Genomic DNA, 12,442 nt, shown 5'->3' with positions numbered 1-12,442 from the left:
TCTGTGGTACTGATAAATACTGCTTTCATAACAGATCTGATACATTTCTCAGGAGAGCAGAAACAATTAGAGAAGTTATGCATACTGAATTTTCTTTCTTCCTTCCTACCTGTTTGCTGTTAGTAAACAGAAAGCTACCAATTTCCTTTGCACTCCGGCATGCTAGAAATTAATGGAGTAGATGAACATGCTGTTTTACTTTGCCAGAGACTGGCTTATACAACAGATTTTTACTCTGTAAGACAGATTTTGCTGTATTTGTGCTTTTTTCAACTCCCCCTGAGGAGTATTAACTCAAAGCAATCACAAGACACCCATCCTTGCCTGCTGCTTCTTGAACTGCTGTATCCTCTTCTTTGCTTCTTGCTTTTTTCCATTTGAAGCTTTTTTTATTCTTTTTTTTTTTTCTTCATGAGGGAACAGCAGCAAGCAGAACCACAAAGGGTGTCTCCTTTCCTAAAATAATAACTATTTGATGTAAGCAAACAAACCCACAGAACTCTTTTGTTCACGTAGGATTTACTTTCAACAACCGTGTTCTCTTACCCAAAGGAAGATAGGTCGAGTGCTCTGTGAAGTACAGCACTGGAAAAGGAAGACGTGGGCACGCTTGGAAAATGCTGAGCTGCTTGTGAAGCTACACTGCATGTTTATGACTTGGTTTTCTAAGCAATCTCCAGAGCTTGAACGGATTACAGTGATATTTTAACAAGGCTGCTGGCATCCATCACCAGCTTTCAGTCAGTGAGAAAGCTAAAAGATGGAAGAATGTAATTATTTCCGCATAAGCTAAGTGTTAGTGACTGATTATCATGAGAACTTTGATGCTTTAAACTTCTTCATCCTCTGAAGGTAAACAGGTAAGTCTCACAGGCTTCTCCTCCCGTGCTCGTTTTGCTGAGGGAGCAGGGGCTTGCAGGGGACTGGTGTCGAAGGGAAATGTGTTGGATATGAAGGCAAGCTGTTTTCTCTGGATTTTAAACTAGCAGTATAGCACATTGTCATTTTCTGTCTGTCGGGTTACAAATCCATTGCCTAACAATAGCTATTGTTTCTTTCCATAGTCAAGATATGAATCTTACTCCAAATTAATCCCTAACTTTTATACATTTGATACAATTGAAAGAGAATTTGTGTATCAACTATTTGTGCATACTGAAATAGCCATTTCTAAATCTCTTTCAGTTGTCCTATAATTACTTCTAAATTGATTACTGTGGTTAAAATAATGTTATTTCATATGAAAAATGAAATAATATGTGTAGGATTGTACTTCCTAAAGATGATTTTTGTTGAACAGTTTCTCCCTGAGAACAGGATTTCCTGATCTGAGATCTTTGGGTAGCTTACTTTTCAGAGGAGATCTGCATCATTGTAGAAATACTGTGGTAAACAAGGGGTTTCCTGTCTTGCAAGTGGGAATCTAACAGCATCAAAAATAGATATTTCTTTCCCATTCACCCTTGAAAGAACACTTATTCTCTTTGAGTAATGGCATTGCTGTGCCTCTAGAGGTGAAGCTTCCTATCTGAAGACTTTTAACATAAAAGCCCTTATTACCATTTACGGAAAGAAAAAAGACTCTTTGACCATAAATAGGTTTTGTCTTAATTAAGTTTTTTTTGTCCTCTGAGAACATTTGCTACCTCGAGTATTATTAGTTTTGGAGGGCAAAAATTTTACATGATTCTCTAAGATTTTTGTTTATAAGAGTGACTATCAGAGAAGGAAGAATTTTGAGTTAAAAATAAATATTTATACTTCTTGTTTGCATGTATTAAAATATGGTTGTTTACAGAAAGAATTCATTTAAGCTCCATTTCCAATCTGGCTATGATAATTGAAACAAATCCTGCTGGCAGACACAATTATAAATAAACTTCTAAGAATAATTAGAAGTGTAATTAAGAGAAGACTGAGTTATTATCACTTTCTCCTCCATATAATAATTCTGCATAAAAACATGAGAAATGGCTCTCATTAAAATCTCACAGCTGAGAAATCCACAGAAGGGAGTGAGACATTAAAACAAAGCATTCAAGATGTGCAAATACTGTGATTAATTAATTAAACAGAGACCAGCTCCAAGGAAAAGTTTGAAAGCAATTGGGATATTTAAGAAACAGATATATCATAAAGAGTTAACATGATCAGGTTGGTTTTGATTTGTCTTGTTTTGCTGGTTTTTGGTTGTTTTTTAAGAGGAGATAGCTCAGGGTACCTTGTGGATCTATATTTGTGTATTTTGCTGGTATCATTTAACTCTGTGAAATTCTTTTGAATACCAGGACCTTATTCATCAGTTAAGCTTTAAAAATACCAATCAATTGAGTGACTATTTAGGGAGGGCTTGGAAGAGCCTAGCAGGGGATTGCTGATGGAGATTTTTCCCCTACCAGCTAAGGGGCATTCTCTGTTAAACTTGAGACTTTCTGAGCTGTTCCAAGCGATTTTCCCTGGAAGGATCCTTTCAAAGACACCTCTGCTAATGGTGAAAAGAAAACCAAATCAGCTGCTGAGTCTTCTGTGAAGCAAAGAATGAACAGGCATAGGAGAGGTGTTAGGAGACAGAATACTGGTATTCTGGAGATCAGCTGTATTCAGAGTAGAAATGCCAGCAGCTGCTTAAATCTGGCTTCTGTCACATTCCTCAAGGTACATTTATTCAAATACTGTGCAGTATCATGACAACACCCATACTGTATACTTTGGAGTATTGAATAATGTTCAGGACTACTTTGACTGCTATGCTACATTAATTCTAGCAGCATCTTGTCTAGCAATTAAGAGCTCTAGGTGTGAATCATATAAATATTCAGGTAATGTTACTTTTCTTAATGCTTGGAAGTTAACTTAGGACAAAAAACCTCTACTTCTTTTGCTAAAGGAGAAGAAAACCAAAACCAAACAAACAGGAAAGAAAAAGAAGAAAGGGGAAAAATTTTTAAAAAAGGAGGAGAGAGAGAGATAAATTTTTGTTCTATGGTATTAAACAGTAATGTCATGTAATACACACCCAAAAGCTTAACAGAACTGTAGTAAGACTAATTTAGCCCATGTCTGTCTAATTCTTCATTAGCATACTATTATTTTTTTTGCCCAGTGGGTATATTGCCTGTTGAGAAATAATGTGAATATTTATTAAGCAGTAATAACTGTTGCTGCTTGAGAGCTTTTTTTGCCACGTGTGAACATGCTTATCTAGAGAAGAATTTCAGGCAGATGATCACCCTTGGGATTCAATGAATTCATACGTCGCATGTCCTATCTTACTACACGGCTCTACAGCAAGATTTCTGTTTTTCTAATGAGATTCCACTTTGAGCACAGACACTGCAAACACATCATCACCTCTCAGAACACAGTGCTTGTCTTCTGGAGTGTTTCAATGTGAGCACAGAACTAGACCATTTCAGCAGCTTTAGAGGGGCAAGGCTGCCTCTGTTTGGTGCAACAGGCTAAGCAGTTTCTGTCTGAGACTGGAGGAGTCTCCTAAGAACACAGCTCAGTCATCTTCCCATGGAAATCAGGGAGTGTTTTTCTCCCTCTCTCAGAGGATTAGGGCAAAACTCTCTGTTTTGACCTCTAACTTGTGTTCAATATCAATGATTTCCCCTCAAAAATACAACTGCCACTGCATACTGCTTGTAGAAAATGGAAGTCTAGCTCAAGATATCAGTTTTTAAATGGGTTGAAATCACTCATTTATATTTCATTTGTATGCTAAGAAGTTAATTTCAAAACAGATTTCCTTCTTCTAAGGAAACAAAGATGCTTAGTGTATGCAATGAAAATGGCTGTACTACTAGCCAGGTAGTCACATTTTTTGTGCATACATTTTTGATACAGCAGTATTGAAATGTTATTTTTAGAGCTAGGGTGATGTAAGGAAGCAGTGCTATATTACTGGTACATAACAAATTTAAACTGAAGCTAACTCTGCAATGAACAAAAATTGGTACTGTAATCGATTATACTTGCTACACAGATGGGAATTAAGGGTGATTTCATTGAAATCAGTGAAGGTAAGAGTTTTACTTTTCCTTAAATGAAATACAAGTCAGATCCACTAATATTTATTTCAGACCAGCTTGTGAAAGTATGAACAAACCCAGCAATTATCAAACATAAGCTGTAACCTTTTATCATTCTTTAGTCAGTTGGCAGTTAAGTCGTAGTAAAGCAGCATTTATTTCAAAAGAAAGAGAATAAAAAATCATAAATATTTTTCATTTTACTGGCTTTACTTACCATTTACTTACCACATACCATTTTCTTAGTGTTGCAATTTTTGACAACTATGGTATCCTAGTCTGATTTGCATTGATGGAAAACAGAAAAGAAAGAGACCAGTTGCCATACAGAATATGGAAAATAATTATTAAACTAATAATGCATTTAAAATATGTTAAAAATGGGGTTTAGGAATGCTAAATATTCTGCAGAGAGATGGAACTATGTGTACATCCTCTGTGATGCTTTGGATTTTTTTTGATAAAGGTCTATCTCTTGTGGTTAAATTTTTCAATTAATTGCTGATGACCTGGAAATACACTCACAGAAGCTCAGACTCTCTTGCATGTATTATGGCATTTAAACTAAAAAGGCAAGAAATCAATTCAGTTGTTTGTGCTGTAATTGACTGAATAGCAAATGTGACACCGGATTTTGAAAGGTCAAAATGAGAAACATGCCTAGAACATTTATTTGTAAATAATTTTCACCAGTTTTTAATCAAAATTTGATTACTAATTGAATTATACCATTTTTTCATATGTTAAATAATTTTCATTATCTGGGCATGTCTTTGTATTTCTCTTAAAATCACTGTATCTTTTACATACAATACTGCATTTAAAAATCTAATTCACTTCTCAAATCACAGATTCTGGAAAGGTGTGGCTTGCAAGGAGTAAAATTATGGTCTTCCTAGTATGGAGCTATGGTTGTAAGGAAGGCTAATGTTTTGGGAAGCAAGCTGCTTCATCTGCTTTCAGTGCCTGGTCCGTGCTGTGTCGGGCAGCAGGGTCAGCTGGGAGGAGGGAGGTTCTCTGTGTCCCTTGGTGGCCTCTGCACTGTGCTGTGCTAGGAGCCTGCTGCTGACAGGCACTGCAGAAGCAGTCTGAGCACACAAAGAGCAAGGCTGGTGCACCTCTGCTTCCAGCTCTCTGGTCTTGCCTGCTCCTGGCTTGCAGGGAGAATTCCCCAGAGATTTTTCTGCTTCAAATTCTTCAATATCTGACAGTCTGTGACCCCATCTCCCGAGCTGCCAGGGGCCTCTGCTGTGATTCAGGGCAGAGGAGAGTAATTACCCAGCACAGTAAGGAGCCCATCCACCCTGAGTGCCCTCTGTCCCTGCAGCACAGGCTCCACTCCCTCCAGAGAAAGGAGCTTCCCTGTTTCCCTGGCCTCAGCCACCACGCTGTGCTTGCTGCAGCACTCCCTTGCCTTTTCCAAATGCCACCCTTCCACTTGGCCCTTACCTACACTCTGGACTAGAACAGGACTAGAACATATCACCAGAAGTGTCTTTTTCTTCCCATTTGTCTTCCTGGGGACCTTCTCTCACTATCAGGTCCTGGCAGTAGAGTCTAAGCTCAGAAATGGGCTCTGCCCAACCTGGTGCCATGGCTTGTTTCATGTCCCTGCTACTTTGGTGCCCAAGGTCCTGCAGGAGGGGGTCCTGTCTGGGCTTTGCCATGGAGATTTTGATGGGATACCAGCTGTACCATTCCCTCAGGGAATGAGGGCTGACTCAGTCCCAGCTTGCTCTGGTCCTTAGACTCACAGGACACCTATTTTCACAAAGAGGATAATGCTACTATTGAAAGGATATAAAGGTGAGAACAGAAAAGACACATAAAAAATGGAATAGGAATAGAACATATGCATTAGTCAGCCTTTTCAATGAATAATAAAAAGCATTTTTATGAGATTAAATTCAAGTCTTGTGTAAGTGAAAGAGGGATACTGTACTTGCTTTCTGTAAGATACTGAATTTTATCTAAGCAGCCATGCATTCTCTAAACAAAAAAACTAAAAAGTTGCACAAATGTTGACATCTCCAAAGCAGCTCTTCTTAATTTTTTTAATAATCTGATAGCTCCTTCTTAAACACTAGTTTGCTTTCATTTTGAAATCACCTGTTGTTGACTTTCTTTCTTTCTTTCTATGGTTGTTTTGTTTTATTGTTTTGCCCTTTAAACTGCCCTTCCCTAAAATTTCTAAAGATCTTTTCTCCACTACAAAGAACTTCAACACTGTTTGGTATTCTGCCTTGTAAAAAATAAAGTACAAAACAAAGCACATTAAAATATTAATATTTGTTGTCACACTTTTTAAAGATTGTACTGTTGGGGATAAAAACAGGCACCAGCATGAATGTAAAGAAGTAATAGTGGAAAGATAAAACCAGAACAACTTATCATGCTGAAAGAAATGTTTCTTTACTATGTGTTTGGTGAAATCCTTTCATATAGACTTAATAATTCGTTTGCAAGAATTTGTGAAATCTCTCCACCTCTCTTTGTTCCCTTAGTCTAAATGTTCCCATATTTCTCTGGATGTTGTACTTGGGGAATAAAGAATTCCCAGTATATGGTCATATCAATAAACATATTGGATGAACTGAATATGTTCTGTAATCTGCTTCATACAGCAGTTTTTCTAACAGGATCTCATGGTTTCCTGAGCTCTGAAGATATGTGAGCATCTGGCTTTGCTCAGAAAATGAGGCTAAACTGTAGATCTTTCTTTATAAAGCATGAAAGCAGTGTGGTGCAGCTAAGCTACTGTCAGAAAAGTAACTCTCTTTTTTAAGACAACCTGTCCCTTTTCACAAAGCCCTGCTGTTTGCCGCTTAAGTAGGGCTTACTAGATACAGGTTGGAGTTTTTCAAGGGAAGAATTCGATAATTCTGCTCTGTAGCTGCAAGCTAAGGCAGTTCTCAGGGCCTTACCCTTTAACTTATCCTATCACTATGACTGAATAAAGAGCTGACCTGGCTCAGATCTTTGACAGTAATCATGCGTGAGCAGTTTGGCCAAGATCTAGTGTTGTACTTTCTGCCAGGTCACAGGGAGAGAAACCTTGAGGTCTTTTCATTTCTTACATCTTACCTGTGCAACAGAAAGACAGTGCTGAACAAATGCCATGATCTGACTAAGGATTTATACACCACAAGGGAAATGTCCTCTTTCAGATGCTGTGATGTTTTGGGGAGTTCTTTCAGACTCTAGAGACACAGAAGTCAGTGGAAGCCGTGCCACAAATTGCAGGGTTCATTCCCTTGGCATCAGCCTTGCAGAAATCCTGTGTTGCTCCTCCTGGGCCATCACTAAAGGCACTTTAGGAGAAATCCCTTTGAGCCAGCTCCAGTTACTCAGTTATCCCTTCTCTTTTGTGGACCAAAACTAAATGGCCTCTTTGCTGCTTCGCTCTTCCATGGAACTCAAATGTATCAGTTAAAGCAATTATAAGGTAACTTATAACTGAGGCATCCCTTTTGTTTCAAGGACACCTAGGCAATTCCTCTGTGTGGTGGTTCTGGTTTAGAGTGCACCCTTTCAGCCAGACAAGTGTCTTCTCTGTCTGAAGTTCAACATGATAAAGAGATCAGGAATAAGCAATAGTTGCTGTTACTGCAGGGACAGAGTTTAAGGTGCCACGTTTTCAACTAGAAACTCACATAGAAGCGGAGCAAATGACATGAAGCTGTGCCAGAGGAGGTTTAGATTGGATATTAGGAAGTTTTTCACCCAGAGGGTGGTTGGGCACTGGAACAGGACCCCCAGAAGAGTGATCACAGCACCAGCCTGACAGAGTTCAAGAAGCATTTAGACAAGGTTCTCAGGCACATGGTGGGATTCTTAAGGATGTCCTGTTCAGGACCAGGAGTTGGACTTGGATGATCCCTGTGGGTTCCTTCCTATTCAGGATATTCTATGTTTCTATGATAACCATGGAACTTTCTTGTCATTTTAATATCTTTGAGATGATTTTTGCTTTTCAGAAGGTGGCTGCACCACCCTGATTCACCTACCTGTCAACACAGCTGTTTGGGTTTCTCGTGGCTAGCACTGGCCCAGGCTCCCGGGCAGGGTGGCAGAGGGGCATTGCTGTCAGGGTGAGGTCAGGCTGCTCTCCTGAGTCCTGCCAGGGCAGCACAGGCTGGGGGGCACCCCAGCTCCTCCCTGCTGCCCTGCTTAGCGCTTCTGCCTTGCACAGCTTCCCTGCAGGGCAGCTAAGGACATCCAGGTGGGGGGACAGATTCTGGGGGGAGGAGAGAGGAGAGGAGAGGAGAGGAGAGGAGAGGAGAGGAGAGGAGAGGAGAGGAGAGGAGAGGAGAGGAGAGGAGAGGAGAGGAGAGGAGAGGAGAGGAGAGGAGAGGAGAGGAGAGGAGAGGAGAGGAGAGGAGAGGAGAGGAGAGGAGAGGAGAGGAGAGGAGAGGAGAGGAGAGGAGAGGAGAGGAGAGGAGAGGAGAGGAGAGGAGAGGAGAGGAGAGGAGAGGAGAGGAGAGGAGAGGAGAGGAGAGGAGAGGAGAGGAGAGGAGAGGAGAGGAGAGGCAGGGGAGACCCATCCCCTCTCTCGGCTGCTGCTGCTGCTGGAGCTGGGCTGGAGCCGGAGCCGTCGATGTGGCTCCCCAGAGTTAGTTGCTCAGCAACCAGAATCAATTAATATGCTTTGCAGAAAGTGCAGGGAAAGCCCGAGCTGCTGTCAGCCAGCAGGCAGGAGGCTGAGGGTGACTCAGGATCCCACTCCTGCCTGACACCCATTTGGTCCCACCCCATCTTCTCCAAACACCCCGTTCTTTTCCCCTTTCTCCTTCCCTAGGGTGCTTAATGCGTGTGTCCCCAGATTCTTCAGGCAGACTACCTCGTTGCTCCAGAAACCTCCTGCTTCAAGGGTTTTGCTTTTGGAGTCTGATCTGTATTTTTTGGTTATTTGTCAGATTTTCTTCAACACTTTTCTAGAAATTCTAATATTCGTGTTCTTTGGGAAGGGAAAGGGATAGCTGTTGTTTTTGTCAGATGGTTTTAAAGATGCCTCAGGATGAAGAGGGTTGTTTGGTAGTACACAGTTGAGCAGCAGCAATGAAAATGCATCATGTGTAAATTGGGAAAGTTTTTGCTTCTTCCTTTGTTACAGATGATCAGCACTGCATATATGAGACCAAAGAGGTAGTACTGATTGTTGTGAAACACCTAGATAATAGAGTAAATGAGGGGGTGTTGTGGGATTTTTATATCTTCTCCTTTTCAGTGTAGTAATTTCAGGATTTTGGTAAGGTATTATTTTCTTTTTTTTCTTTCTTTCTTTCTTTGATTTTCTTTGGAGTCCCTCTGATGACACCGCGAATCTGGGAATGAAGAACTTCTCAGAGCTGATTGGAAATGGCATTGCGGAGCTGAAACTTAACTGGAGGAAATATATCTCCTGAAGAAGAAAATATAATGCACTGTAAGGATCTGTCTTCTGGTGAAAAATTCAAGCCTAGAGAAAACTTGTCCGCTCTGTTAGGAAGAATGGGTTGGACAATTTTCTTCAATTCCAAAGGATATCTGAATGCCATGCTGAGCTTAATCTCTGCAGCATGCTCTGTGCTTCTCATCTCTTCCTGATGCACTGCATGGTAAGGCCCTTTTCCTGTCTTTTAATAACTATATTATGTGGTCAGAGGTATAAAAAAATAGCAATAGTGAAATGAAAATTGAAAAAAATGTAGAAACGTAACAAAAGAATGTTTGCTTGCATGGTTGTTTTCAGGAGCAAGTGTCCTGATTACTGCAGCAGCTTTGTAAGATCATTTCTGTTTTTCTCCCTTGCTTTGTGACAGTGTGTATGTGTGTGTGTGTGTGTCTGTGCACACCTGTGCTGTCATTTTCACTTGGACTGGAACATCTGCAGCTGCACTGTACATATTTCCATCCTAAAGAGGATGTTTAGGAATTGGCTTTGACATTTCTCTCTCTTTTTCCCTCCCTCCTTCCCTCCATTCCCCTCCTCCTGCCTCCTCCTTCTCTTGCTCTGTCTGTTTCTCTGGGGTCATGGTTCTGTACCTTTCCTGCACCTCAGTCGTGCACTGACCACTAGAAGGCAAAAATGGGAGCTAAAAGAAATCCTATATCATGCAAGAATGAGTAATATTATTTTAGTAAATGAAAGCTACAGAAAGGTTTTGAATGTCTGCAATACTGGCAGGTACAAAAGATTTATTCTATTTTGTTTCCATGGGAAACTACCAAGTGCAGACTTGGATGCTGTGTTTTAGAAACAGTGGGAGAGAGATCCTCTTACGCAAGTCAGGAAGCTGAAAATGTGAATTATTACCCAGGTTCATAAAATAAACAAATCCAGTATAGGATGTTCTCACATCAAGTAACTTTTGCTGTGTATTAGAGGAGTGTTGAGAATTATTTGAAATACCTTCAGAGGGCATTGGAAGGTATTTTTTGTTAATAGCTGTAATGTGGTTTTGTCTTCCTGGATGAAGGGTGCTAGGGGAGTGCAAGGAGGCGTAACTACCTGACTTACAAATACTTAGGGTCATTGTCAAGAAATTGCCTAGCAGATCAGGAATTGCACAATTAATAAACTGGGATGGAAGAGCAGATTTCTTTTCCAGGAAGGCTGGTTTATTTGGATCTCTGTTTTAGAAATTAGGGAGAACTAAAAGGTGATATAGTGGTAATGTGAAACATGTATTTTCTTATGCATCCTGGTTGATCACTGAGTTTGGAAAGTTGAGTGGTTCTTGAGTAAACTGTGGTAAGGGCCTGCCTCCACTCTGAGGGGAAGCCCTTAGAAATCTGACTGCTTTTGATGGAGCTGGAAAAAGATCAGGAGCAGGTTTGTGTGGCAGCTGCCACGGACTGTGCAGCGGGGTATGGAGAGGACAGGTTCCTGGCAGCAGGTTTTCAGGATGGGAAGGATAAATAAAGCCAAAAATACAAAATCCAGGCCACAGCAGGACTCAAGAAGAATCAGAGCTTAAATACTATTCAAAAGATTTAATTTTGTAGTATTTCCCAATAAATCTCCTCCTTGTATGATGGAAGACTCCATAAGACAGTTTTTAAAGAGAGAATGGCAATGCAACTTCTTCAAATCACTGCAGCAGGAGGAAGCACAGAGGAAAAAACACATTGTAGTGTGACAATATTTCAACAGGGTTCAGAGGAATAAGCCTTGACTTTAGGAGTAAAGGTTCAAATCACATATACTTGTGCATTGAAGCAGAATTTTTGTGTATTTCTCTATCTAAAATGTGTGACTACTGTAAGAACCAATAAGCAAAACTGAGAGAGAACACAACCCACAAATGTCATCTTCACTGTCAGAAATAATCTCTTACTTGCAGAAGTCATCTCCTCAACTCTCAATGTGAACAAGGACTGCATCCTAAATTCAAGTTGCCCATTGCAAACCTGTCCTCACATCTGCAGTTCTGTGCCAATCAGTGGAACAACTTGTATGAATATTGTTGTTTAACCCCAGCTGGAAGCTAAACACTGCAGGGCTGCTTGCTCACTCCCCCGTGGTGGGATAGGAGAGAGAACCTGAAAAGTACAAGTGAGAAAACTCATGGATGAGACAAAACAAAGGCCACACACACTCAAGCAAAGCAAAACAAGGAATTCATTCACCACTTCCCATGGTTCAGTCATCTCTGGGAGAGCCAGGCTCCATTGTGTCTAATGGTTACTTTGGAGGACAAATGCTATAATTTTGAACATTCCTTCTCCCCTTTTCCTTTGTCTTTCCCTTGTTTTATATACTGTTTTACGTGTTTTATATGACACCATATAGTACAGAATATCCCTTGGGTCAGTTGGGGCCATCTCTACCAGCTGTGTTCCCTCCCAATTCCTTGTGCAGCCCCAGCCTTGGAACTGTAGAAGCTCTGCTCAGCAAGAGCTAAAAGATCTTTATATTATGAGTATGCTTCTAGCACCAAACATAACCTCAAACAAATTACTAGAAAGAAAATCAACTCTCTTCCAGATAAACCCAGCACCTTCTCTATTCCTTATTCTACACCATTTACATCATGCTCAGGTACCACACTATCCAATACATCCTCATTAACCAACCCCCTTCCCATCTTTATATGTAACATGCAGATATCACTCCCTTAGTCCATGGACCACCCTTGTAAATTATCCAGAAATGTCCACAAAATCTCTGTTGAGTTCATTTAGCCCATGACTTTGGGCTCCATCTCTTATGGTGGTCACTCAGGATGGGAGAGGTCAGAACTAGCACAGTGAGTAAGAACTACTCATGTGGATAAATTCTAAAAGGTTTTGTAAGACCAGGCTCTTTGATTGTCATGGCAACAGATTTATTAGGCTTCAGGCATGATTTGGATTTTCCCTCTAAACAACATCATTTTTCTTTTTACCTATGCAAATCTTTTGCCTTGTAATTAGAGCAAGAAAAA

The 12,442-nt window shown here is 40.5% G+C and overlaps 1 protein-coding gene across 6 annotated transcripts in view; it reads left to right on the top strand.

Annotated features, from left to right (window-relative positions):
- TUNAR (TCL1 upstream neural differentiation-associated RNA) overlaps window positions 1–12,442 on the top strand; it is a 161,987-nt gene that overhangs the window by 123,659 nt on the left and 25,886 nt on the right. For 4 of the 6 annotated variants that reach the window (XM_063160017.1, XM_063160020.1, XM_063160019.1 and 1 more), the window contains one exon: window positions 9,337–9,631. The exons of 1 other annotated variant lie outside the window; for it this stretch is intronic. In XM_063160017.1, coding sequence (XP_063016087.1) covers window positions 9,593–9,631 — 39 coding nt within the window. In that variant the 5' untranslated portion in view covers window positions 9,337–9,592. Of the gene's footprint in view, window positions 1–8,673; window positions 9,180–9,336; window positions 9,632–12,442 lie in introns of those variants that run through there. One more of the 6 variants, XM_063160021.1, reaches the window with a different exon arrangement.

Source organism: Melospiza melodia, chromosome 6 (assembly GCF_035770615.1).
Source record: "Melospiza melodia melodia isolate bMelMel2 chromosome 6, bMelMel2.pri, whole genome shotgun sequence".
Classification (NCBI taxonomy): domain Eukaryota; kingdom Metazoa; phylum Chordata; class Aves; order Passeriformes; family Passerellidae; genus Melospiza; species Melospiza melodia.
This window is presented reverse-complemented; position numbering and strand designations above follow the sequence as displayed.